The sequence below is a fragment of the Drosophila grimshawi genome, unplaced genomic scaffold (assembly GCF_018153295.1).
Source record: "Drosophila grimshawi isolate 15287-2541.00 unplaced genomic scaffold, ASM1815329v1 contig_848, whole genome shotgun sequence".
Lineage (NCBI taxonomy): Eukaryota > Metazoa > Arthropoda > Insecta > Diptera > Drosophilidae > Drosophila > Drosophila grimshawi.
The window spans coordinates 19813655-19841145 of NW_025063692.1; the positions used below are offsets into that span (position 1 = coordinate 19813655).

At 42.0% G+C, this 27491-nt stretch overlaps 3 protein-coding genes across 4 annotated transcripts; 2 read left to right on the forward strand and 1 right to left on the reverse strand.

Moving 5' to 3' along the window:
- The first annotated feature begins 2021 nt into the window (after positions 1–2021).
- LOC6565176 (partitioning defective 3 homolog B) lies at positions 2022–25955 on the forward strand. Of its 2 annotated transcripts, XM_043216216.1 has the most exons (11): positions 2027–2071; positions 12286–12733; positions 14586–16118; positions 16183–16368; positions 16445–17097; positions 17456–17776; positions 17881–18578; positions 18637–19044; positions 19114–19222; positions 20059–20148; positions 20335–22163. In XM_043216216.1, exons 2-11 carry the CDS (start codon positions 12554–12556, stop codon positions 20885–20887), a joined length of 4731 nt encoding a protein of 1576 aa, XP_043072151.1. In that variant the 5' UTR covers positions 2027–2071; positions 12286–12553; the 3' UTR covers positions 20888–22163. The 2 variants fall into 2 exon arrangements, with proteins under 2 accessions (XP_043072150.1, XP_043072151.1); XM_043216215.1 differs by lacking the exons at positions 17456–17776; positions 17881–18578; positions 18637–19044; ... (1 more) ...; positions 20059–20148; positions 20335–22163 and adding an exon at positions 25869–25955 and having other exon boundaries at positions 2022–2071; positions 16445–16910.
- LOC6565175 (probable tubulin polyglutamylase TTLL1) lies at positions 22384–24593 on the reverse strand. Its single transcript, XM_001991400.3, has 4 exons — positions 24216–24593; positions 23433–24012; positions 23020–23360; positions 22384–22865 (listed from the first exon to the last, which is right to left on the reverse strand). The coding sequence occupies exons 1-4, from the start codon at positions 24536–24538 to the stop codon at positions 22478–22480; spliced, it is 1632 nt and encodes a 543-aa protein (XP_001991436.2). The 5' UTR covers positions 24539–24593; the 3' UTR covers positions 22384–22477.
- Positions 25933–26658, forward strand: LOC6565174 (glycine-rich cell wall structural protein). Its single transcript, XM_001991399.3, has one exon. The coding sequence runs from the start codon at positions 25933–25935 to the stop codon at positions 26563–26565; it is 633 nt and encodes a 210-aa protein (XP_001991435.1). The 3' UTR covers positions 26566–26658.
- Positions 26659–27491: the final 833 nt, after the last annotated feature.

Here is a 27491-nt window from a genome sequence, read left to right on the forward strand (position 1 = left end):
GTTCTACCGTTCTCGCTTGCTCTCTTTGCTTGCTGGCTGGCTCATTAGTTGCGTGTGTGTTTCGTTTGTGCTTTGGGTGGGTGGTGGTGAAACGGCGCCATGTGTTGCTGTCTTACTTTGCCGTTTGGCGGTGACACACAGCTTTATTTATTTTGGCTTTTCTCTATTTTCGAACGGAAGTCTTTGTCTGTCTGCCACTAATGAGACGTCTATCGAATTAACGGTTTTATGCGCCCAAAGCTTTGACAACACCAGTTGAAGACAAATACATGCATAAATAACTGCTTATATAGATACATACATACACACACACACACACACACATACGGATGTAGTAGATCAGTTGCTACAGTTTGCGAGCCACTGTGTTTGGGTCGGCAAACTGTAAGCTAATTGAATTTGTTATAAATTAAATGTTTCTATAAAAATGGAATCGAATCGGATTTTAATATCTTTTTGTGTTCAAATAAAACCTAAAATCACAATTGATTTTAATTGCACTTTGGGTTACTAACTTTCAATAAACACACACACACACACATATGTCTATATATATATCCATTGTTTTTAATAATATGTTATTATATGCTCAGTTCGATTTACTTCCTGTTTCATTTCTGATTATTTTGCGCACACACCGACAGCAACATTTAATGATTACAATAATAAATTGAATATATGCATGTTTGCAAGTGCATACATACATACATAAATACATAAATGCATAAATACATACATACTCATATCTGAATAAATTTTAAGTTGATTTTGCGTTTTGGTTTTCTCTCATTAATTATGCCAACGATGCGGAGGCTTTTCATTCGTAAAGGAAGCTTTCCAGTTCGTTTAATTTCATTACGTTTACAGGCTAGAATTAATTTGATAGCCAACAGCAACAGCAACAGCAACAATAACAAGATTTTTGCAGCTGAAGGCCAATCCATTTTTATGTTTACTGGCCTGGCCCAAAAGGGGATGTGGAAAAGGAAATGATTGCCATCGTTTTGCCAAGTTCTTGCCAATTATGCAATATCATCCCCCCAACCAGCCCCCTTCCTCCTTGAGCGCCCTCGGCAATTGTCTATTTTATGTATATATTTACATATATTTCTCTCTCTCTCTCTCTCTCTCTCTCACTCTATCTCAGTGGAGTTCCTACCTGTCGTCATCCCGTGGTTGGCCGCCTGCAGATTTGCATTCTTCTTCATTAGCCAAGCTTTGTTGTTCCCTTTTTTGACTTGTAATGAAATGCGAGTCCATTGACTTTCTTACTGAATTTGTTGTTACAGAATGCTGTAGCTAGAAAATAAAACAATAACACTAGAAAGAGTATTAAAAAATCGAGTAACCACGCAAAAAATAGTTGAAATTTTGGTTGGCATTTCAACAAGCTGTGTGAAAATGTGATTAACTATTTTGTGTGTATATTTGTGTATATTATTTGTTAAGAGCATCAACAGGTTGACTGGTTTAAGCTGCGCTGATTTTGCTTGCAGCTCTGTTGTTGTTTCTTGTTTGAGTTTTTTTTTTTTGCGTGCCTATTTACGTTCCGCTTGACAAACTGGCAACTGGCAAACTGGCAAACAGGCAGACTGGCTAACTGCTCACCCTATGGTCTGGTGTGGCATGGCATGGCCAAGAGGCGCATTCAGTAATTTTTTTTTGTGCTGGTCATTCCATTCATTGTTCTTCTCCCCGGGTTCTTTGGTCACCTTCACGTTTGAGAGCCACTGGCCGACATGCACGTATGCATGGCATGCAAAGTTTGAGGGCAACTGATGCCTGCTTGCAATTGTATTTTGTTTGTTTGTTGCTGCTCTCTCTAACGTCAAAGCATATTCACAGTTCAGTTCGCTCTCAATTGCGCTCTCTCTCTTTTTCTCTCTCTCTCTCTCTCTCTCTCTCTCTGGCGCTGTTCACCTGTCGCGCTGCACGATCGCCGCCGCATCGGCGTCGCAACGATTTGGCTTTGGTGTGTGCGAGTCGACTTCAGTTTTAAAACGAAACGCGAGCGCAGCGCACTTCGCTCATTGCTTGGCTCGCTTACTCGTTGCGTCGCTCGTCGTCGTTGGTTCGTAGCTCGTCGCCACGATTCTTGTTGGTGTTGTTGTTGTTGTCGCTGTGGTTGTTGCGTTTTTTGCGCTTGTTACGCAGTTTTTTTTTGTTTATTTAGTTTTTAGCTGTTGTCATTTATTTAACACAACAAGTGCGCGTAATTGTTGTTGTTGGTTTTTTCATCGCTTTTTTACTGTTTTTTGTTTTTTTTGTACTGTTGTTAACAAGTGTTTGCCAAGGCAATTTTTGTGAGTGTACGAATGGATGTACTACGAATCAATTTAAATTGTAGCTTAAAACAATACTTAAAGTGAACTTGTTTTTTTTTATCTAAATTTGAGGCGTGTGTTATCTATACATATATGTGTGCCTATATAGTCATATATAAATTACGTATTAATGCAGATAGCAAACATTCTTGGTAAACGATGTATAATTTACATACTATTCCCGCATGCAAAAGGCGAATGTGAGAATAGATTCTTATTATTCGGCTTCTGCTTCTGCTTCCTCTGCTTAGCTGTGCTTAGCTTCCCATGACGCCAATTTCCAGTGCAGCAGGAAATGTCGCTAGTGTGAGCGAGTGGGAAAGAGTGAGAGAGAGAAAGGGAGCGAGAGGGCTACACTGCGGAGGCGGTCGGCTTAACGAAAGGAAGAATTTCAAGTGCTGTGTGTCTGCCTTCTTTCTTTCTGTCTTTCCCAGACATTATCATCATCATTATATTTTCTCATTCTTCGTTTCTTTTGCTCACATTTCGATGACTTCTTTTTGTTGTGTGTCTACCTAAATAGGAGCAACAATTCCTGAGGATCTTTTGTCTGTTTTTCTTTTCTTTTTCTCTCCCCGGCAATACATACACACACACACACATACATAAAGTCATTGGTTTTTCAATTAAACGCGACAGCAAATAAATCTATTTGGGTCTCGGATTAGGCAGCTGGACAGGCAGCAGCAGCAGCCTTGAGACTGAGGCCGACTTTCACTTGTGAGGAATGCAACAAACTATAAACACCATGCAACATGTAACCAACAAGTAACAACTTACAACTAACTATATCAGCAGTTGCCTGTTCCACCTGCACAGTTCTTGTTCTGTGTTCTGTGTTCTCTGGCCTTGAAAACTTGTTAACTCGTTCTGACTGAACTGACCCAGTGTGCAACTTTTCCACATGCCAAACACACAAATCATACATATTAATCATTCAAATTAATATATATATATATCTTGTATATGAGAAATTCAATTGCTCGACTTGCAGAATTGCAAAGAAATATTTGGCTATTGTTTTTGCATATATTCTTATTATTTATATACCATCCAGATAGAGAGAAAAGATAGAGAGAGAGAGAGATAGGCCTTTGTTTTAACTGGTTTCTATGTGACGCCAAGTTGTTTATTTTCGTCGGTTTTACTGTACTCACTTTTACTAATCTAATCATTTTGAGTTGTGGGTCCTGCATTGATAAAATAACCAAATGCTGACTAAACACAAAAAATGTACGTTCTACTGATAAAATATTTGTATTTGGGTCTGGTTTTGGGTTTGGATTTGGGGTTTAACCCAAATATTTGCATGCTCAATGAAAATGGAAAATATGTTAAGCTTTTAAGGTTTCGAAGAAAACTCGTAAATCATTACTGAATGTAGACTCATAAATAAATACGTACAAAAGCACATGCATATGAATCACGACAAGTCTTAGTATTTTGATTAATTATTATACATTCATGGTTCTTCAACTTGAAATTGTGTGTGAGTTATATTACACAAGTATATTGCACAAGCTGTTCAATCATACTTTGAGTGTTTTCATATGAGTTTTCCTGATAAACTCACTGCCTAAATTCTTAATCTAATTTGTGTTCTGCAATGAGTTTAATTAGCTAACACGAAGAAAGAAGCACGCGCGATCCCATTAGGTATATATATATATATATATATAGATATAGATAGATATAGATAGATATAGATAGATTCTTGATCAGGAGTTCATAAACAAATACTTGTTTCATTTTATTGATACCAAAAACGATATACATCGATTTCTGTGTATACGCAACAAAGAATGTTTGTGTGCAGAGTATTTCATAGTCGGTCAGACTCGATTATTCGATTACACTTAGTTGATTCTGTGTGTGATTTTGGCTATTGTTTCCACAGAATACGTATTACCGAAAAACCCTTAAGTCAAATCTTGTCTCAGCTGCCGCAACTGGCAACTTACAACAATTGGCAACAATTGGCAACGCAAATAAAACGCAACCAGTTAACAAAGCTCACGGCTCACAGCTCACGGCTTACGGCTTACGGCTTACGGCTTACGTCTTTTGGCTAACAGCTCAGTCAGCGCACATTGGACGTTGGGCAAAGACAAGAACAACAGCAACAACAATGCCCACTATTAAAACAAACAGCCAAAACATAAACACCAATAAAACTGCCACATTAAATGCACAGTTAAATGCTGAAGCGGTCAACTCACGTCATCTTTTGCCTGAACCAACCCCCCTCTCCTCTCAGCACGACGCTCCCAATTCCGTCCACATTCCCCCCGCAAGCGCCCCACGCTCTGACTAGCTGTACTCCGCGGCTGTGTTGGCCTGTCGATAAACGCCGATAAAGGCTGCGGCAAAAGTGTCGCCAGCTCGCATTGAGCAGCAGTTCGAGAGGGAGAGAGAAACAGAGAGAGAGTGAGAGAGGGAGGGATAGAAGGATGAGGTGTAATGAGAGGAGTGAAAGTGACAGTGAACTCGATTGACCCGTTGCGTTATCTTCCGTATACCCTGCACACCACAAACCCGCAAAAGAGTTGCTTCGCTTGATTCTCAATCACAATTTATCATGCGTGAGAGAGAGAGAGGGATATAGATTGAGACAAAGAGAGAGAGAGAGTGAGCAAGCAACCAAAATTGGAAATATGCACTATAAATCGATTAGATTGCCTGTAAGTGTTTTGCGGAATGATTGCAGCTAGCGATTAAAGATTAAAGCTAAAGAGTATTTTATAAATGGAAATCAATGGCAATCAAAAGTTGATTATTACTTAATATCCAATCTGCATAGATACGTAATCAAAAGTTAAATCTTAAATATTATGGAAAAATTGTATTCAGCTTAAGCGATATTTTTATTCGCCAAAAGCTGAAAGCTTTGGTTGTTGCATATAAAAAGAAAAACAGCAATTAAAATTAGAAATTTAGAGCCTTGTCAATAGATTCTTAGCTCATGTAGAGGTTCCATTGGAAATTAAAAAAAGAGGCCGATGCAATCCATCTTTAACCCCATTGTTAACATATAAATGAATTCCCGACCATCATCAACAGCCAATCAAATCATTGCCGTTTATTTTTCTGTATAAACAAGTCGATCTCAGAGACTATAAGAGACGAAGACTTTAAATTTAGAACGTACATTTTCATTTATATATATATATATATATATATATATATATATATATATATATATATACGCATATCCTTTGAATTTCACTTGATCGATAATTCTTTGCGTATATCGATACAAATCGATATACGAATGCAATAACTACAGTTTCCTAGAGTATTACCTATAACATAGAACATTTTAATGATCTGTGAAGAGAGCAGCACGATACTCGAAGCGAGCACGAAAACGATTCGACTATCGACTAACCAAAAGTTCACTTGCCACTTCAGGGTATTTGATAGTCGTGCCTATCGCAATCAACTGACTGTTTCTCCATTTGACTGGCATCAAAAGGGCGAAGGTACTTACTTACTCTTTATTGTTGTTGTAGTTGTTGTTGTTGTCTTTTCACTTTCGTCTTGTAATTATAATTGGCCACCGTTTCTTAGCTGTTTTTCTTTTCTGTGCAATTAAGCAAAAGCCGCGCATTTAAATCAATTAAATGTGTGTTACTCAATCAGCAGCGCCGAGGTTCAATCAACTTTTAGGGGGGCTCCAAACACTCTCACACATGTGTGTGTGTGTGTGTGTAAATAGCTAACCGGTTCATAGTATACACACATATGTGTGTGTGTGTGTGTGTGTACCTACGTACCAACAACCAACTGCTGCTGCTGCTGTCTATGTTACCTTTTTCCACATTCTCCAAAAAATAAAACGTTAAAGCGCTCCTTTTTTTTTTGGCAATCGCAATTACGAGTAAACTTTTTAAGAGGCTTTTGTTGTTTTTCTCTTTTTTAAGTATATCACATATATATATATATATACATATATATTTATACATATGGTTTTTAAAGTATTTTTCTTTTTGTTGTTGGTTGTTGCTATTGCTGTAACTCTAAGTGCACCTTATGGGACTTCACTTAAATGACGGCATGCCAAAGAAAGTTATTCATTGAGTTGTTGCTGTGTTTTCCATGCTCATTAATTGCATGTTCCCAAGTTACAACCACACTTAATGAAGTTGACGAAATGTTAAGAAATGTTTAGAAATCCCACACAAAACTTTACAGCTGTGCTTTATCAACTTAATCTCTGACAGGCAATTTGTTTTGACAAACCAAAAACAAGCTAATAACAATCTGTATTTATGGGATAAACAATCCATCATCTAAGCCCATTCCGTTCATATATCATATATATAGCATACACATATATATCATATCTCTTTATGAGTATATGTATTTAATTAAAGTGTTAGATGGAGAAACTCTAAATACCAATAAATATCAGTTCTTTATGAAGAAGACACTTTAAAGTAAGCAATCATTGTTGCTAGTGAAAAACCCGTAGAACTAATTACATTTTTACGATATTTGGGAAATCTGGTTCCGTAAAGTTCTACTGGGTAAAATAATCTGGCCTAAGTGTAAATCAACCAATAATAGAATGTTTTTAAATGCAAGCCGAGCTGGTCTGGCTAGCTTTTTGAAAATGTGTAGAAAATCAATTCATAGCTATGACATTTGGAAAATATTTTCTCCAACGCGACGACTTCTTAAGCACAAAAGCACAAGCATTTTCTTCGGCAACTTAGAGAAAGCTGTATTGAAACGTTTGTCTAACATTAAGTATCATCATTAATTTACTGGCATCTATCACTGCTGCCACAAACTAATGATTGTCTCCACACCAAACCAACCAGAAGAGAAGAGTGCTTGCAGCAAGCAGCAAGCAACAAGCAACAAGAAGCAAGAAGAGAAGCGAAGAGATATTGAGTGTGTAAACTTCATTGATCGATTTATGGAGTTTATGGTGTTTTTTGTTGTTTTTGTTTGTTTTTTTTTTTGCGAAACTTGTTTAGTCATCATTTTCATGAACTGAGCAATAACAACTCCGTCTGGTTTTGGTTCCTCTTGATGATTCGCCGCTGCCAAGTGTTTTACAAGTTCTTTGGATTAGTTTTGCGTGTGAACCATAAACATTATTTGCCCATATGCCACCGGTATCTAGGCACTCAGCCCGGTCTAACTGCTCAACCAAGTGGTGGCAAGCATGTCTACTACCTACTTGCTCCGCCACCAGCTGTTGTTGTATCCAGTCCGCACCATTGTTCATCTACTTGCGAGTAGTCTGAAGGCCCAGCACCTCGGCAAATTAAGTGCACTTTCATATGAAAGCAAACGGAAAAATCAGAGCAAAAGTTGATGAGCCGCTAAGTTAGTCTCCACACGGCACTCTCTATGCTCTATGATCTCTCTATGTCTATATACATATATGCTATATATATATATATGTAAGTACTTGTGCTGTGCTTATGGGAACCCATAGTCAGCCAAGCTTCCAACTTGAATTGCTGCCCTGTGATCGCAATTATAACTGCGCTTTCTTGTCCATCATTTGTTGCAATTGTTGTTGTCATGTTCATACATATAAACTCTATTGTTTGTGTCATTTGTTTTGTGGAATATCTTTTTGATAATGCCCCCTCCCACTTCGGTTCTCTCTCTCCTCTTCGCAACCAAGACGCGACATTGTTTCACACACTTGTGGAGAAATGCTATTGCGAAATTAGCTGATGAGTGGCCGCTGACTAAGCTGTGAACCACTATCCACCCACACCAACAATCAACCACTCCACTGATAATGCACACCCAGAAAGAGTGCTCCAGTTAACAGTGCTCGACTGGCAGTTACCCTGCTTTTTGTTCTGCTTTTATCGTCGAGAGAAAAAGCCAATATATACGACAATTGATAGAGGTTACCCACAGCGAACCAAGTTTACCGATTGTGATGAGGCTTCTTCATCTTTATATAATAGTTGTATCAGTTTTTTGGATTCAATTGAAAATTTAAATTCAGCAAATGTGTTGAGTACAGGGTATTAATATCGTACGGGAGACAATGCCAAATTGCGATTATAACTTACATTGGCCACTAGAAAGCGTTGACATTAATCACCCAAAATGGGAAATTCACCTGGCATTGATTTTTTCCATTGTTCCGCGCCACGGGCCGATAAGCAATCGGCGTCAGTGATTAAAGTTAAATAAATAAATGCGAGTTGCTTGCACTGCGTGCTGTGGCCATTACTATTCCTATATATAGTAATACTAGGCCAACAAAAATTGTCTCGCATTGTTAGTCAGATTTATATATCAGCTGATAACACAGCAAAAATAAAATAAAAAAAAACGAACACGATCTGAATTTGCTGCTAATTACCTGTGTACACACATTTATCTCTCGTTAATCTTTAATCATACATATTATATATATATATATATATATATATATATATATATATATATATATATATATATATATATATATATAGATTTATATACGCAAATCATAAGATCTCGCACAGAGCATTTGAATGGCGCATTGTGTCTGGGCGGGCCTAAAACAGTGGCTCCTTTCACCTGGCCTCTCATCCATGCGAGGGGTGTTCAAACTTTTCAATTTAAATTATTTGATTCCCGACTTGGAAAGTTACTCAGCTTAGCTTAATCAGCTGAGAACTGCTAATGAACAGATAAGTACATGCTTATCTAACTATTCCTCAGCTGCTGAGTCTTGAGTCTTGAAAGTGACTTTGAAAACTTCGCTTGGTTAAAACTTAACTTTGTTGGTTGGCCGCTGTATTTGTGTTTCTTTTCTTTTTACAAGTAGTAGCATGGTGCTTTTTGGCACCGCTTTTGGACTTTATGAGTGCATCTCGTGCATTCACATTCACATTCACAATCACAATCACATTCACACACTCACACACCGCTTGAACACACTGCGCACATTCACACTGCTGGAAACATGCTCGTTGCATGCCTTTTGCTACACTTCATTATGTTTCTGAGTATGTTGTGTGTGTTAGTGTGAGTGTGTGTGTGTGTGTGTGTTAGTCTGAGTGTGTGTGTGTGTGTGTGTGTATTTTTCCGATACCCCCTTTTGCATAATGATATGTAATTTGGCCTTTCTTTTTATTTATTTATTTTTTGTTTACTTGCATATTTCTTGGCCGCCGTTGTTATTAATTTCTTTTTATATACCACATGGCAGAGTGTATTTATTTAAGTTAAAGTTGAACACATTCTTGAAGACATCGGAGACATATCCGATTCCGTCTGTCTCTTTCTATGCGAGCAAGAGTCGCCAGGGTATTTCATCTTGTCAATTCGTATTTCTTGTTAGATTTCAAACTCTTCTTTTTTTTCGTCCTCGTCTGATTGCAAATTATTATCGGAGACCACCAAAGGAACAGACGAGGCGAGTCGCCACACTCAAGTCTTGAGGGTGTGGGTGTGGCATCTCTCTCTCTCTCTCTCTCTTTCTCACACATGTTGCATGCATGCTGTGCTTAAATGTATTCCTTTTTTTGCTTCATCATCTTTTTCGATTTTCTCTCATAGCTCGCACAAAGTTTATATGGCATTTTATGCTAATTTATGTTGTGTTGGCCTCATATTTTTGCTGCTTTTGCGCATGCATTTCTTAACTCATTGTCATAATTGTCAGCGCCCCACGTCACCTACGCCTACACCTACCTATCTACCTACCTAAAGCCTACAAAGGTGGTTGGGAGGGGGGACTCTGAGTCTATTGTCGTTTGATTAAAATATACATAAATTCATGCGTTACATTTGCAGTGATTGTTGTTATTATTGTAATCATGTAGTTTCTATGCGCAACGCGTCTTGTTGGAATGACGAAGGATTTGTATACCCTGCACCCATTGGGAATGTGTAAATGGGGTAGTTTTGATCAGCATCAGAACCGGCTTTCATCGATATGTGTATCTTAGCTGGTAGTCGGGCATTAAGCATTACATATTTATTTTGTATGCATCAAATCATTTGCCTCTTTTTAATTAATATTTCAAATGTGTAGTGATGATGATTGTATAAGGATTGTCGACATCTAAAGAGCGCATCTATTCAAATATAAAGCGTATATTTGAATGAATGTGTGGATAACTTATTGAATACATAATGAATGACTATTCAAATGCCCCTTACATATTATATTCCTTGTGTGTTCGACTAGGCTGCCCGGAGAAGAAGCAGAATCGTTAAGCATTTAGTCCTTTGAATTCAATGACAAACAACAACAACAACAACAAAAAAACCAAATAATTTGCATGAATAACTCGAACTTGAACTTGAACTATGCCAGCGTGCATTTGAATAACAATTTTGTGAATGCGTTTGACGAATGAATGAATAATAATTACTTGCATTTGGTTGTTGTAACTCTTGCATAACTCTCATTTATCATCCGCTCTTTTCTATATCTATTTCTTGCAGTTTAGAATATATTTGTGAATATTGAATATATACGAACTTATATCTATATATTAAAACCTGATTAAGTGCTGATAAAATTGCTATGTATTTTAGCAGCAAACATTTGTCGTTGATTTCCATCAAGTTGAGCTAAATATATATATATATTTTCTTATTTTGTTTTCATTACCTGCTGTTTAAAGGTCTTAAATGTGTCTAGTAGACAAATAAATAGCAAGCGCTCAAATTCTCCCGTCTTCCCACACCACCCCACCCCTTTCACACCCTCGGAGACAGAAGCTGTGAGTTTTATGCCTGAGTGCGTTTACTTAGCTAGCCACCAAATGTGCGAGTTGTTGTTGTTGTTGTTGTAGTTGTTGTTGTTGTTGTAGTTGTTGTTGTGCGTCAGTCAACGTTGCCTTCATTACAGCTACAGGTGTGCCTGAGCAACAAGTACATGCATGATCAATGTGAATTCGAGTACGAATTCAGTTCAAGCTGTTGCTTTTGCCAGATCTATCTATATATATATAAATATATATATATATAAATATATATATATATAAATATATATATATATAAATATGCATATATCTGTATATATGTTTAAGTGTACTTATTTCTTCGCATATTTAATTTAATGTAAACTTTGCACGAACTGAGACGACAAATGCATTCATAGAAAAGCCAGCAGCAGCAGCAGCAGTGCAAAAATGTGGGAAAGCCAGTCTGAAACCAAACAAGAATGCTCCAGTGGGGATGGGGGGGGGGTGTGCTCGACTGAAGCGATATGCAGTCGCTTGTGCATAGCCTAGATAACTTTCATAATCAAGCATTTTTATTGTCATCGATCATTTTGTTGAATATTTCGTGGACTTTTATGCTAGATGACCCAACTAGATGATGTCATAAAATTCAATTGAAAGTTGTGCCAAATTATGCATGCGCAGGAAATGTTTTATTTTTTCTTGTACTCATGCCTACCTTTGTCACATTTGCACTAAGAATATAGAAATGTCGTCATAATATATACTTTTGTATATGCTAATTGGCTATTGATTTGTATATTTGAAATTTGAGTTCAACTTGAACTGTGTGTTTAGTCAACCAATTTTATAGTCTAGCTATAGATCGATGCTCATAGATTGTCTATCATTGAAGGTATATAAAAAAAAAAAGCAAAAATCTTACAAATATGAAATTTCAGCTGGAAACTCTTGTTTCATTGTTTTTGCAGTGAACGAAATGGAAATTCCTAAGTTAATTAGGCGCAAAAGTTAGCTGATTTCTGTTTCTGTTTCTGTTTTTCAATTCGATGACTAAGAATTTGTGTGTATGATAAAGTCGGACGGCTTCTGCATTGTGAAGAGCGATTGCATTGATAAGACAACGTCTGTTGCCACACACTCGTCGTAGCCGATAAGACTAAAACGTTCACGTGCCCCAACCTTCAAGCAACGACAACAGCAACAGCAACAGCAACAGCAACAATAACAAATATTCTGTTTTGACTACAAAATTATAATCCATAAATATATATATATAATGTGATATTTAGAGTTTCGAAACGGTGCAATGTTCCTCAGCGACTTACGCGTCGAGCATTTGAAAAGCAAATGTAACCAAAAAAATGCAAAGAAAATGTGTGAAAATGTGTGAAAATGTGAATTAACTATAATCAACGAACATTACTAACTAACAACAATAATAAATACAATATAAAAAAAAAAAAACAACTAAAAAACTGCACACAGTCGTGTGCTAAGCAAATACCAAAGAAAAAACGAGGAGGCGCCACCGACGAGGAGGAGGTGGAGGTGGAAGGAATGTTTGACGTGCCGCCCAAGTGTCCAGCGCTGGCTAACAAATTGAGCGGTCTATTTGGCTGGCGCCACACCTACAAAGTGGCCGCCAAGCATGAGGGCATACCACATGGCACCCTCCACAAATCCTACTCTCTGACGCTGCCCAAGCGACCCCCATCGCCGAGCTATGCTTGCGTGAAGGTAACTCTAACTCTCCCAACTCAACTCAACTCAACTCAATCTAAATTCAACTGAACTCTGTTATGGACATATCAAATGATATGTTGCGCCCACATATCGGACAACATATATACATATATATATATATATATATATATATATATATAGACACACACAGACGCCCACATATAGTATGCGTATGGAAAGGTTTATGATATACGACGATCCGCATTGTCAACGATCGCATCAATTCCCTTGTCAAACAACCATTAAGAAACAATCAAATACGAAATAAATAAATAAATAAATAAGCAAAACAAACAAATCTGCATCTGGGCAAATGTGTCAAAATTTAGTTTGCACAACCAAATCGATTGATCGATCTTTAAACGATTTGCATTGCTATTAAACAATGTCAAATTCAATTAACGACATTTTCTATATATACATGTATATATCGAATTTTACAGAGATACATTTATTCATTATTATATTATGTGTCTTGAACAATTTGTAACGGTTCGAACTTTCAAAATGTTGCAAACATCTGTCAATATCTGATGTAACTAAGAATGCTAAATGAATGTGAAGTATTTGGCAACTTTTTGAGACTGATTGAGATTTCGCAGACCGCTCTTCCAATCAGCAAAGGTTGTTCTTCGCTCTCACTCTCATTGCCATCGATAGAATGCTGCAATGCCGACCAGGCTCTTTGACCCATTGAACCAAGAACAACAGCAACAACAACAGCAATGTTTGTCTATTCTGTTTTTAATTTATTTTGTGCTGCGCTGCAAGGTGGCAATAATAAAAAAAAAAAGAAGAATAACTAAGCGAAAATTGAAAAATAACCTTCCCAAATTGTTGCGCCAAGTTGACGTTCCAATTCTCCAGTTCAGGGAGCGAAGCGCACGCTCCGCTGATTCCATGACTGGTTTCATGGCATGATGCAACTAACTGTTGTTGTTGGCCAGTTTTCGGCATTTGGCATTTGTGTTTGTATTTGGAATTCAATGGAATGCCAAGCAACAACGCCAACTTGATTCGTTTGCCTTTTTTTTATATTCGTTTCGTTTTGTTTCGTTTCGTTTTGTTTTGTTTTGTTTTGTTTTGGGCAGGCTGATGGTCGGTCGTCGTCTTTGCACCGGCGCTTAGTCATAGTCTCTAAATGGCTATCAACCCATAGATCTTATAGACAGAGTGGCATACCACCTGAGCTGAACTGCGCAAATGACTCAAAAGCAAAAGCAAATGCAAAAGCAAAACAAAGCAAAGCACATGGCCAATTGGGCAATTGCCTCTGACCCTCTCCTCCTCCATCACGGAAGCGCAACATGCCAGCTGCATTCTCCCAGGCTCGTTTTCGGCTTGTGCTCGGTATCTGTGTTGTTACCTTAAAAAAGAAAAACTTCCGCAACGAACATAGATGCATACATAGATACATACTTAGATACATATATATATATATATATATATAAAACAGTAACTCTGCAGACTTTGTCTCTGTTTGTAGTGGGTAGAGAAGGTGTGCAAGTCGATTGACAGATGCCCTTTTCATCGCGAATACATCATCAAATTCAGTTCCAGCAGTTATAATAGAAATTTTTGATGTATATTCATATCACACAGCTGTTGTGTGTGTGTGTACAAAAAGCTCTCCATTGTGATTGAAAGCTCTTTTTGTGTGCATGTGAAAGCTGCAGCAAAAGCTTAAACTTTATGCTGGTATCATGTTGATCAAAGGACTCACATATCAAGGATGTGTTCTCGACTGAAGCACTCTTATTTATTTCAATTCGTTTTTTCCCAGTTTAATGCAATTTTTATTCGAAATGGAATTAATCAACAAATTGAATTCATTGTTTGCTTGCAGGAAGCGGATTCGTGGGTGGCTGTTCACCATCTGCAGACACAGTCGGGCATATTGGATCCAGATGATTGTGTGCGCGATGTGGCCGACGATCGCGAACAGATATTGGCCCACTTTGAGGACTCGGGACCTGATCCGGGCGTGCCGCAGGGCGGCGGCGATGGCGCCTCAGGCAGCTCATCGGTGGGCACCGGCTCGCCGGACATCTTTCGTGATCCCACAAACACAGAGGCGCCCACGCGTGATCTTTCCACGCCGCATATTGAGGTGACCAGCACAACGTCCGGCCCAATGGCCGGCCTGGGCGTCGGGCTAATGGTGCGACGCAGCAGTGATCCCAATCTGCTTGCCTCCCTCAAGTCGGAGGGCGGCAACAAACGGTGGTCGGCGGCGGCGCCGCACTATGCCGGCGGTGATTCACCGGAACGCCTACTGCTGGACAAGGCTGGCGGTCAGTTGTCGCCCCAATGGGAGGAGGATGATGACACTGCAGTGCATCTCAAGGAGCAGCTGCAGCAGCAGCAACAGCAACAACACCAACAGCAACAGCAGCAGCAGCAGCAACAACAACAACATCCACAACATGCAACAACAGCGACGGGTGGTCATCAGCCATTTGCCCGCTCCGGTCGGCTATCGATGCAGTTCCTGGGCGATGGCAACGGCTACAAGTGGATCGAAGCGGCCGAGAAGCTGCAGCACCAGCAACACCAGCAGACGATGCCCACATCGCTGCCCAATAGCGCCTACTCGAGCAAATCGCTGCCGCGCGAAAGCAAACGGAAGGAGCCCCTGGGCCAGGCGTACGAGTCCATACGCGAGAAGGATGGCGAGATGCTGCTGATCATCAACGAGTATGGCAGCCCGTTGGGCCTAACTGCCATGCCGGACAAGGAGCATGGCGGCGGGTTGCTCGTCCAGCACGTGGAGCCCGGCAGTCGGGCCGAACGCGGCCGTTTGCGTCGCGAGGATCGCATCCTCGAGATCAATGGCCTCAAGCTGATCGGGCTTAGCGAGTCACAGGTGCAGGATCAGCTGCGACGCGCCCTCGAGTGCTCCGAGTTGAGGGTGCGCGTGCTGCGCGGCGATCAGCATCGTCGCTATCAGCAGCAGCAGCAGCGACGCGACTCCAAAGTGGCCGAAATGGTGGAAGTGGCAACCGTTTCGCCCACACGTAAACCGCATGCGGCACCGGTGGGCACCTCGCTGCAGGTGGCCAATACACGCAAACTGGGCCGCAAGATCGAAATTCTGCTTAAGAAGGGGCCCAATGGGTTGGGCTTCTCGGTGACGACACGCGACAATCCGGCGGGCGGGCATTGTCCCATTTACATTAAGAACATATTGCCGCGCGGTGCCGCCATTGAAGATGGCCGCCTGAAGCCCGGCGATCGTCTGCTCGAGGTCGATGGCACGCCGATGACCGGCAAGACCCAAACCGATGTGGTCGCCATATTGCGTGGCATGCCAGCCGGCGCCACAGTCCGCATCGTCGTCTCCCGGCAACAGGAACTGGCCGAGCTGCCCGTTGGCGGTGTAAGTGTGAATTATTTATTTGTGTTGTACGTCAAATATCATTACAAGATTGAAACAATTGCAGCCGCCGTCATCCGATCCACTGGAGGAGGTGGCACCTGTCGTTGCGGCTTCAGTTAACCCCCCGATTCCAGTGCAAAAGTCGAGCAGCGCCCGCTCGCTCTTCCAGCAGCAGCAGATGCAGCAGCAGGCACAGCTCAATGAATCTCAGCATTTTATTGATGCGGGCAGCGAGTCAGCGGCTTCCAATGTAAGTGTATAAAAATGATGAGGAGTACAACTGTTCGTAATCCCTAACGTCATCCATCGGCATATTGCATCCACAGGACAGCCTGCCGCCGAGCAGCAGCAGCAGCAGCTGGCATTCGCGAGAGGAGCTAACTTTGCACATACCCGTCCACGATACTGAGAAGGCCGGCCTGGGTGTCAGCGTGAAGGGCAAGACGTGCTCCAATCTAAACGCATCGACGGCCAGCGCCAGCAGCGCCATGAAACACGACGGTGATCTGGGCATATTTGTGAAGAATGTCATCCATGGTGGCGCCGCATCGCGCGACGGTCGCCTCCGCATGAACGATCAACTGTTGAGCGTCAATGGGGTCTCGTTGCGCGGCCAGAATAACGCCGAGGCCATGGAGACGCTGCGTCGCGCCATGGTCAATAATCCCGGCAAGCATCCGGGCACCATTACACTGCTAGTCGGACGCAAGATCCTACGGTCGGCCAGCTCCAATGATATACTGGAGCATAGCCATTGCCATATCAATAGCAATAGCAATAACAATAGCAATAGCAATAGCAACAGTAGCAGCAGCGGTAATATTAACATCAACAGCAACAACTGCAGCAGCAACAACAACAACAGCAGCTCCAATGCCAGCGACAATTCTGGCGCCACAGTTATTTATTTGAGCCCGGAGAAGCGAGAACCGCGTGCCAATGGCAATGGACCAGGCAGCGCCAGCAGCGATATGAATAGGTAAGTGAGGAAATTAATGCATTCGGTGTTGAATTGACAATGGGTGTTCAATGGCAGCTGAGAGATCGAAGTATAGCTAATTGTCTATATGTCTACAGTCAACTTATCTAAGCCGAACTCGAACTCGAACTCGAATTCGAACTCGAATCAAATTCGAATTGAGAATTTGTTTGCAAGTGGTTCGGTGGGTATGTCTGCAAATAGAATGTGGAGCTTTGATTCGAGGATTTTCTTACACAAGTCGTTTTGAGTGGGGTTCTTAAAGTGTTGGCCAATTTGTTGACCTAAATAATCAAGCTGGAAATAGAATCGCAGCTTGCGCTTAATCTCAGCTTAACTCATTTCCAAACATTCACAGATGGAGCAATCCCGTTTTGGATCGTCTAACCGGTGGCATTTGCTCCACAAACTCAACGCAGCCAGCACAACAGCAACAGCAGCAGCAGCAGCAGCAACAGCAACAGCAACAACAGCAGCAACAATCGCAGTCACAGTCACAAACACAGCAGCGTCGTTTGCCACCACCGCCGCTGGGGGGTGGTGGCCAAAATGGGGCGTTGCGCAACGAGAGCTACTACATGGCCACCAATGATAACTGGTCGCCGGCGCCGTTGCAATTGCTCAATGGCCATGGCAACACGGCGCTGCTCATCGAGGACGATGCGGAGCCCTTGTCACCGTGAGTCTTCATTGATGATGGAGCTGAAAAAGCGCCCAATTTAAATGCTTGTTTCAGTTAAACTTATTGTGGTCCTTCTCTGCTGTTATCATCCTTTTTTGCAGGACGCTGCCGGTGCGCGCACACGATGCCCAGCACTGCAACACGAGTAGCGCGAACACATCGCTGACGAGCGCCGCCGGCATAGGGCAGAGCGGAGTGGGTGGCACTGGAACAACGGGCGCCGGTGTGGCCAATTTCGATGCCACATACTCGTCCCAGCTGAGCCTGGAGACGAACAATTCGGGCGTGGAGCATTTCTCCCGAGATGCGCTCGGTCGGCGCAGCATCTCGGAGAAGCATCACGCGGCGCTGGATGCCCGCGAGACGGGCACCTATCAGCGCAACAAGAAGTTGCGCGAGGAGCGCGAACGCGAACGCCGCATTCAGCTAACCAAATCGGCCGTCTATGGCGGCTCCATCGAATCGCTGACGGCCCACATTGCCAGCGCCAATGCCCAAATGGCGGCAGCAGCAGCGGCAGCAGGCTACAAGCACGCCAAGACCAGTTCGCATATCGAGCAGCGTGCGCAGCAGCAGCAGCTCCTGTTGGCCGCCGAGGCGGAGGCGCGCGATCAGCTGGGCGATTTGGGACCGTCGCTGGGCTTGAAGAAGTCCTCGTCGCTGGAGTCGCTGCAAACAATGGTCCAGGAGCTCCAAATGTCCGATGAACCGCGCGGCCATCATGCGTTGCGTGCACCACGCGGACGTGGACGCGAGGACAGCCTGCGTGCTGCCGTCGTCAGCGAGCCGGATGCCAACAGTGAGTAAAAAAGCGCTTGACTTGACTTGAGTTAACTGAAAGTCACTTTTTTTTTTAGAGCCGCGCAAGACCTGGCTGCTGGAGGAGGGCGATCACGAAGGCGGCTTCGCCTCGCAGCGCAATGGACCCTTCCAGAGCTCCCTGAACGATGGCAAACATGGCAGCAAGTCGCGCGCCAAGAAGCCGAGCATATTGCGCGGCATTGGACACATGTTTCGCTTTGGCAAGAATCGCAAGGATGGCGTTGTGCCCGTTGATGGCTATGCCACATCCTCGATTGTGTCATCAACGCCAGCAAACTCATCGCAGTCGCAGCAGCAAACACAGCAGTTGCAACAGCAGCAGCAGCAGCAACAGCAGCAGCAGCAACAGCAAATTCCAGCCGCTGCACTGGCAGCATTGGAACGGAACGGCAAACCGCCAGCGTATCAGCCACCGCCGCCGCTACCAGCGCCAAATTCAGCTGGTGGTGGTGGTGCGCCAGGCAGTTCATCATCAGCAGCTGGCAGTGGCGGCGGTGGAATCGGAGGCGGAGGCGGTGGCGGTGGCAGTACACTTAATGGTGGCATACATCAGAATGATATATTCAATCATCGCTATCAGCATTATGCCAACTATGAAGATCTGCATCAGCATCAGATTAGGTGAGAGGCTGTGCCTGGTTACATTGCTGCCTGCATTGCTCATTGTTTTTGTTATCCATCTTGTCCATTAATTGTAATTAATATATATTTAAGTGCAGGTGCTGGTTAACATGCGTATAGATTATAAAATACTTCTCAATGGGTTTTCTCTGTTCATCCAAGCAATTATATAATTCATTTCCTCCAAATTCCTTCTTTCTTTGTCTCTGAAGGTAGAATAAAACAGTATTGGCCCAACTATTTAGTTTGTTTAGGATTCCCAAATGACTAAGCGTAAACGTTATTTTAGAAGATCAGGTTTGTCGTCAAATCCTCGAAGCCATTTTAATATTTATTATTTTTTTTTATTAATCAGTAATATAATTTGCGTATTTAGATGTTTATTGCTGACTTTGTTCGCACACCAAATGACATAAAATAGATTGTAATGTGCATAAGACAAGCCATATTAAGAACGCATTTATCAAGTTAAGCCAGTTTCAATATAGTTTTGAAGTTAAGCCAGTTTCAGTATAGTTTTGCATAGCAGTTGAGTCATTTAGACCGAAATTGGTGTTAAGTTTAGTTAGTCGCTCAGTTGGCGCTTTAACTAGAATAGATATATTTTTGTGGCTATTACTGTTTTGTATGTGTACTCTGTTTCATGTCTCTATCTCTCTCTCTCTCTCTCTCTCTCTGTGTCTCTCTCACTTTCTTTGTCTAATTTGTGTTTCTTTCACTCACTTGTTCATACACTACTCACACAACAACAACAACAACAACACTGCGACATCAACAACAACAACAACATCAACAAACAACAAAATCACATATCATGCCTCATATTCTAACAACAGCGACGGCGTTGAAGAGACGCTCTCCGAGTCGACGCTCGAATGCATGCGACAGCAGGTGATCAGGCAGCGCATCAAGGTCGAGGCCGAAAGGTAACACACACACACACACACACACACGCACGCACATCCAAACTAACACACAGCTTTGGTTTTTGAGTAGAGTATATGCCGCACACACACACACACACCCACCCTTGCAACCACCACACCCCCACAGACCTCCTCACATCCATTTGTATAATATTCGAACTGTGCTTCTTGGCTTCCGTTTTGCAGTCGCCGCCATCAGCATTACCATTCGCAGCGCAGCGCTCGCTCGCAGGATATCAGTATGCATTCCTCCTCACACAGTCCACAGCAGCCGCCACTGCCACTGGCCCCCGCCGCAGCAGCTGTGCACCAGCAGTCATGCAATGGCATGCGACCCATGAGCAGCTACTATGAGTACGATACGGTGCAGCAGCAACAGCAACAGCAGCAGCAGCAGCGCGTTGGCAGCATCAAGCACAGCCATAGTCATGGACATGGACATGGACTGGGCCATCACAATGGCAACTCGTCGTCGCCGATTAGCGTGAATGTGGCACAGCCGCACTGGAAGGCAGCGGCGCTCAACGGTTACTCGCCGGCATCATTGAACAGCAGTGCACGGAGCCGCGGCCCGTTTGTTACACAGGTGACCATTCGCGAGCAGACCGGTATGCCGCAGCTGCAATCGCAGACACAGCAGCCCACATATCAGACGGTGCAGAAGATGTCGACAGCAGCGCAGCCGCAATCGCAATATGGCAGCGCCGCCGGCGCACAGCCGCATGCATCCAAGGTGTGACTATAGGTGCTGGCGCGTGCGCGCGCCACACGCGACGTCCTCGTAGATAGCCAGCACAGTCGCCACACAGAGCTGAGCGAGGTGGAGGTCTTCTACTATGCCACTGAGTGCTGAACTTGGGGACGGATCGCATTTGTGAGACGCAAGCGGCCGGCAAAGCAATCAATCAACTGGCAACCAGTTTGTTTATTCTTTTCTTCATTTTTTCTTGCTAAGAAACTAAAATAAAATGGAATAATTGTTTATCATTTGACAAGGGCAACTGTGTCCACACACAATACACACACACACACAACACACACACACACACAACACACACACACACACAACACACACACACACACACAACACACACATATATGCTTATAGTTAAGTCCATTAAATAAAATACATAAAACAATGAAAGTATTCCATGGAAAGCGCATATTGAAGAGCAGAACAACAAAAATGCTGCTCTTCTCAATTCAAATATAAAATGTTCAATTGAATAGCGAAAGCGAAAACGAAAGCGAAAAAACCAATGCACTGCGCTTAAATTAAGTTACACTTATTGTATTAATCGCTAAGTCTAAGTCAAAGACCATGTAAATAACAATTACATTTAGTGTTTAGGCAAACGATGTGAAGCGCAGAGGCGTAGAAAGGCAAAAGAGAAACGAAATATTATTTCATACAAAGCATACTTACTTTACTTAAATATGGGCTGCATTCAAGTCTCAAACAAAGGAATACATATAACGAGATATTTGTGAAAATGTTATTTAACCTAAAACCAAAATAAATCGATTTATTTTATATAAAAGCAAATCACTTCAAATTGTATTAGGCGCTTCAACCAAGCCAAAATCATGTTGTAAATATATAGCAGACATATACATATAGACATAATACATATATTTACCTATATATTATTTATATAAAAAAACTATTCTTTTTTTTTTTGTTTGTTTGTTTAGCTTTAAAGCAGGCGCCATTTTGTATGCAAAAATAAAAGTTGAAAAGTAAAACTTGAGAGTCCCAATAAATTTTTGTTTGAAAATAATACACGAAACATGTAATCTTTCTATAAGCTTAACTTATATTTAAACATTAATTATTATGTATTAGCATATTAAGTGAACATTGTGCAGCTAAAACTGAACGTTTATCAAGACAACTTCAAATTACATCGTATATAAATACATAATCCATACACATACGCTACATATTGTAAATTTTGTGTATTTTGTATATTGCAAAATTCTGTTGCGAAATAAATATTTTAAGTTTCTATATATCAAAATAACAATTGTGTGTTTCTCATTTTGTATGATTGACTGATCCCATTTCAACTTCTTGGATTGAGTATTTCTTGGCGCAAACCAGTCCACAAAAGTCCAGATAGCTTAACGACTTAACTTACTTTGCAACTATGCCACTAAATTTGTAATATTTGAATAGCTTTTGAACTAGCTATCGGATTTCAGTGATATTGAATATCGATAACAATCGATGCGTTTTTGAGATACACAATTTTATCTGCACTTCAATATTTGAATATTTTTTTGGACCACTCACTTATTCACAATATATCTGCCGATATAAGCCGATTTATTTCCACACGTCTTTGGACAACGCATCCTCATTGCGTTTTGATAAGATTTTCGACATTGTTTTTGGCTCTCCGGGGTTCTTGATATGAGATATTTTCTTCTGCGCTGCTGCTGGCTTCGACAGAGTTGGTGTCCGAGGCAGCAGTGTAAGTTTGGAAAGACCTTTGGACGCCGTGACAGAGTTAGCGCCATCCACTAAACGTTTCGGATAATTCTTGATTTTCCTCTTAGCTAATTTTCTTGGTTGCAGTGGTGCCGCGGTCCCTGCTAGCGCTGATGGTGCCACTGTTGTCGTGTGCAGTTTCTGGGACTTTGGTAGCACGATCGGCGTTAGCAGAGTAAAGTTCTTCAGCGATTCCAGGCTGGGTGTTTTGGACCAGCGTTCACTATAGTTGTGAATTAGAGAGAACAATGTGTGTTAGCGCCTTGAAATTGAATCAATAAATTAATAAATGACAGAGAAAACACTTTTAACAATTTTCTAAATAATGAAATTGTAATATTGTGGTGCTCTTTCGACTCATTTCTAGATAAACTTACTCGGGCATTCCGCTGGGTGGTATGACCACGTCCAGAACATTATCAATCAGACGGGTCTTCAGTGTGCAATCATTTTTGGTGGTCGAGTGAATCGATGGAGATGTATTGATCTCGATGAGCCATGGCTTTAGATTGTTATCGATAATGATATCATAGCCGTAGACCTCAAAGCAATGCCGATCGTTGGCCATCACCGGCGCCACAGCGTCCAGTGAGTGGCGTATCGTCTCCGAAATGCGTTGTGAGAGCTGCTTCGAAACGCCCTCGCCTCGTATGCTATCCAAATAGAGACATAGATTCTGCATGGACCACTTGCCACCATGTATGGTGTTGTACTCTTTCTACAATGCCACAGAATCAATCGATAATATACTGTATACTGGATAATTGTGTATCGAAATAATTGAACTTACATTATTCTTTTGTATGCTAACATTTGTGAGATGCATAAAGACATTATCGATCTCGGCTTGATCGTATCTCTGTGTGCAAAACCGACAAAATCCCTCATTATACAGATAGGCCTTGATCGGATTGAATGCGGTGACTAGCACGTACAGACGCAGATCGAACTTCTTGCCGCCAATCAGTAGGGGATTATCAATATATTTGGAGATGATGCAGGTGTCGCGATGGAAGTGTGGATAGAACTTGCGCGCCTCATACGCGTATCTTTTTAGCTTTGATAGTTTGTTGATCAAATAGATGCCAACACCTTGAGATTTATGCGATGGCTTAACGATCCAAGTGCTGGCCGGATTCTTGTGAAATTCCTGCACAAACAGATTGTAATCGGAGGGCAGTACAAATGTGATGGGTATTATGTCCAGGTGCATGTATCGTGTGCCACCGTTGCCCAGTTTCGTTTGCATCGGATGTTGGTCGGCCAGTGCGTCGCCCTTGCGCTCCAGGTCCTTGCGGTAGCGCTTTATATTCTTCACAAGCAGATCCTTGCGCGACAGCTCTATCGAGTTGGGAAAGTGATTGATCATTCTGCAAGACATTTCGATTATATTTGTGAATTGAAAGCAGAAGATTGTAAGTAAGACGATGTGTACACAATCACACAAAATTATTAACGTTTGGAATTGAAAAACTTTTTCGAAAATTCCTCTGCACGGTCGGAAAGTAGGCAGGAATTCACTGTTTTTAAGGCATTTCGCTTCGCGTTTTGCTGATTATAGAAATATACTCACTGATCGGATCGCATGCGGTAGGGATGATCGACCCCAAAGATGTAGCGACAATTCTGGGAGTAGGCCCAGTACAGATTCCATTCGCCATCAAAGGCGGGCACTCTCTGCCAGCCCCGTTTCTGAAAATTATTGATCAGCGCCGTCTTATCACAATCGGTGCTATAATATACACATTGTTGAGACTTGCGCGGCCAGGGCTTCTCCCTGGATACCAGTCCAAAGATCGGCAGTGGCGGTGGCAGCACCGGCATCTTCCAGTTGCAACTGCTACTCGACTCCATATCTTTGTCATTTTTCTTCGTCTCTTTGAATCGGTTATTCATATCTGCAATTTGGAATTTTGTGTTAATTGAATTGGTCCAAAACTGTTCAACGTGTGTAGATATTAGAAATTGTAGAAATTGAGAATTTTTAAATTGATTTATAGAGCGAGTGCTCTAACTATGTTAGTAAGTACACTCAATACTCAATACAACAATTCCCTTTCAGAAAATTGTAAGCCTGCTGCTTCAATAAAAACAATAAACAATTAACCGATTAACCGATTAAAATCAAATGGAATAATAATACAAATCTCTAAACTAATGCTATTGTACAAAAATGTTATATTTCAAATGCCAAGCCCGTAAATGTTGTCAAAAAAATCGGGCTACAGCTGGAGCTGGAACAGATATGGCGTCAAGGTAAAAATCTCGATATTAGACTGAAAGTGAGTTGACTTATTTTAGGGAAGTGCAACCAAGATTTGCTTTAAACCAATTGGTCAGTTACGTACTAAAATAGATAGAATAAATATCTTACGTCAGAGAGCAGAGAGTGAGAGAGAGAGAGAGAGAGAGTGGGAGAGTGGGAGAGTGGGAGAAACAGAGTAACATGGAGAAAGAATTGGGAATTGGGAAATAAGTGCAATGTTGATTAAGCCGGTTGATTGCTTAAGCTTTTTGGTGATCAGCAGTGGCGATATATTCTAACGATCAATGCCTCATCTGTTTTGTGGTATAACAAAGAGCTACTTCATATTGACATAGATATTGTGCAGCAATGCATACAGCATATAGAAATTGAGCAGCTGTGCAAACAATTGCGAATTGTGTGTTGTGTGTTAAGCTGATCAAGTATTTGCATGATCGGTGATCATTAGATCCCATTATGTACATACATATGTACATATATATCGACATAGTATGCACATCGTCAATGAAAAACGAAAGTGTTAATTCCATTTAACACCCATTAACAATTACAATAGTCGCATTCTCTATGGGTTTTTGTGCCAAAGATGAGCACATCTGCGATTTGACTTTTTACTCTTTACTTTTTACTTTTATATTTGTTTTATGGGTTTGGGTTCCGGCTTTGAACACGACTAGGGGTTCTAAGGGTAAGCACCGCGTGGCAACTAACCACAACTGAGCAAATTGACTTTGACATATTTTAAGCATTTCGGACTGAGGTTTAGTTGGTTAGTTGGTTGCTCATTAAGCAATTCACACCAATTGACCAATGCCCGCCAAAAGGGCACAAGAACAATAGCCAGGCATTGTGCGTGCCCCTGGAGCTGTTGCCTATAAATGCTCGTCGGCGGTCAACAAAGTTCAACAGTCAGTCAGCAGTCAGTGTCCACTCAAGTGCAGAGGTCCAATCGCAACAATCGCAATAGCAATAGCAATAGCAACAGCAACGTCATCTGTGGATAGATTTAGCTTGGAGAAACAACATGAAGATCTCTGCCATTACGTTGCCCGTACTCCTGATAGCCGCTCTGGTGGCGCCTAATGAGGCCACCTTTGGCAAACTGGGACTGGTGATTGGCGGCGCTGGAGGTGGCGGCTATGGTGCTGCCTATCCCTATGCCGCTTCCGGTGTCGGCTACGGCGGTGGCTATGGCGGCGGCTACGGTGGCGGCTACGGCGGCGGCTACGGCGGTGGCTACGGCGGTGGCTATAACTATGGCGGCGATAATGTGGTTAAGGTCATCAAGGTATCGGTGCTGCCAGGTGGTGGCTATGGGGGCGGCTATGGAGGCGGCTATGGAGGCGGCTATGGCAGTGGTGGACTTGTTGGCGCTGTGCCAGCCATTTCCACATCGGCTGTGGTCACACCCGTTGTCACATCTGTGGCCTCAACGCCAGTCATTGCCGGCGGTGCTGGGTATTTGGGCGGCATTGGTGGTGGCATTGGAGGTGGCATTGGAGGTGGCATTGGAGGTGGTTACGGTGGCTTTGGTGGCTACACTGGCGGTGCACCATTACCTGTATCGTATGGCTTTGGCTCCGGCTATGGTGCCGGCGGTGGCTTTGGACTTGGTTTTGGTGCGCCAGCCGCCTTGGGCGGCGGCGGTTGGTGCTAGGCAGCGATGACTGTGACGGATGAAAGCGATTTGTTTCTATATTCGTAACATCTAATTTTTTTTTTGTAACTATAAATATACGAAATGAAATAAAATGAGAAAAAAAAACCTGTAAAGTATTTATTAAATCTTTACAAACCTTTTAAAACGCTTACGAAATAAAAATAAAATGAATTATTAAAATGGAAACTATAGTTCTATATATTCTATATATTGAAGAAGGATGTACATATCTTATTCTTAAAAAGAAAAAAAAAACCATCGAAAATAGTTAACAGACTAGCATGATAATTATAATAATACATAATTGCATTCCAAGTCGAGTATGCTAGTATTGTTGGAAAGGTAGATGTGTAGATATTTATTTTGGGAACTCGCACAATTGAATTTCATTATGCGGCGATTACCAAATCTCTTAGCCAAACAATGAGCACAGGCCAAAGATGTGCCACAATGCGTTGACCTTCAATTTAAAACGGAGCGAGAAATGAAATTGAGAGTAGACCGTGTAGTAGTCCGTGCTGGAGAGCAGCATAGAGGTTGACAGCATCACGCACTCTGTGGACACATTCACTTAGCTCACAATGTTCAAATGGTAATGAAGTGCCAAACAGGCATAACCAATACCCCTCCCCCACCCAAGACCGAATAGTGGCCCAAGAATATTGTACGCCAACTGCCTACAAATTGTCTTGAAATCTTGAAATCTTGCAATATGGAAATTAGCTATGATTTCATATTTGCCAAGTTCGGCAAATGGAAGAGCTAAAATCCCCAAGAGAAGCAATAACTGAACACTTTGAAATTGCTAAGAGGCTTAAAGCAACGCAAACATTTTTCGAAAGCAACGCAATTCTTTTTAGGAGCTACTTTTGAAATAATTCAAACTATAACATTGAACAGGCTTTGTTATCCCTTAACTGCTA

Excerpts from the sequence above, each read along its gene's own strand:
- LOC6565176 (XM_043216216.1), top strand. The coding sequence starts at position 12,554 with ATGTTTGACGTGCCGCCCAAGTGTCCAGCGCTGGCTAACAAATTGAGC. Across the intron at positions 12,734-14,585 it reads CGAGCTATGCTTGCGTGAAG|GAAGCGGATTCGTGGGTGGC; the intron begins GTAACTCTAACT and ends GTTTGCTTGCAG. Across the intron at positions 17,098-17,455 it reads GCCAGCAGCGATATGAATAG|ATGGAGCAATCCCGTTTTGG; the intron begins GTAAGTGAGGAA and ends AAACATTCACAG.
- LOC6565175 (XM_001991400.3), bottom strand. The coding sequence starts at position 24,538 with ATGAATAACCGATTCAAAGAGACGAAGAAAAATGACAAAGATATGGAG. Across the intron at positions 23,361-23,432 it reads TTAGCATACAAAAGAATAAT|AAAGAGTACAACACCATACA; the intron begins GTAAGTTCAATT and ends GTGGCATTGTAG. Across the intron at positions 22,866-23,019 it reads CCACCCAGCGGAATGCCCGA|TGAACGCTGGTCCAAAACAC; the intron begins GTAAGTTTATCT and ends TCACAACTATAG.
- LOC6565174 (XM_001991399.3), top strand. The coding sequence starts at position 25,933 with ATGAAGATCTCTGCCATTACGTTGCCCGTACTCCTGATAGCCGCTCTG.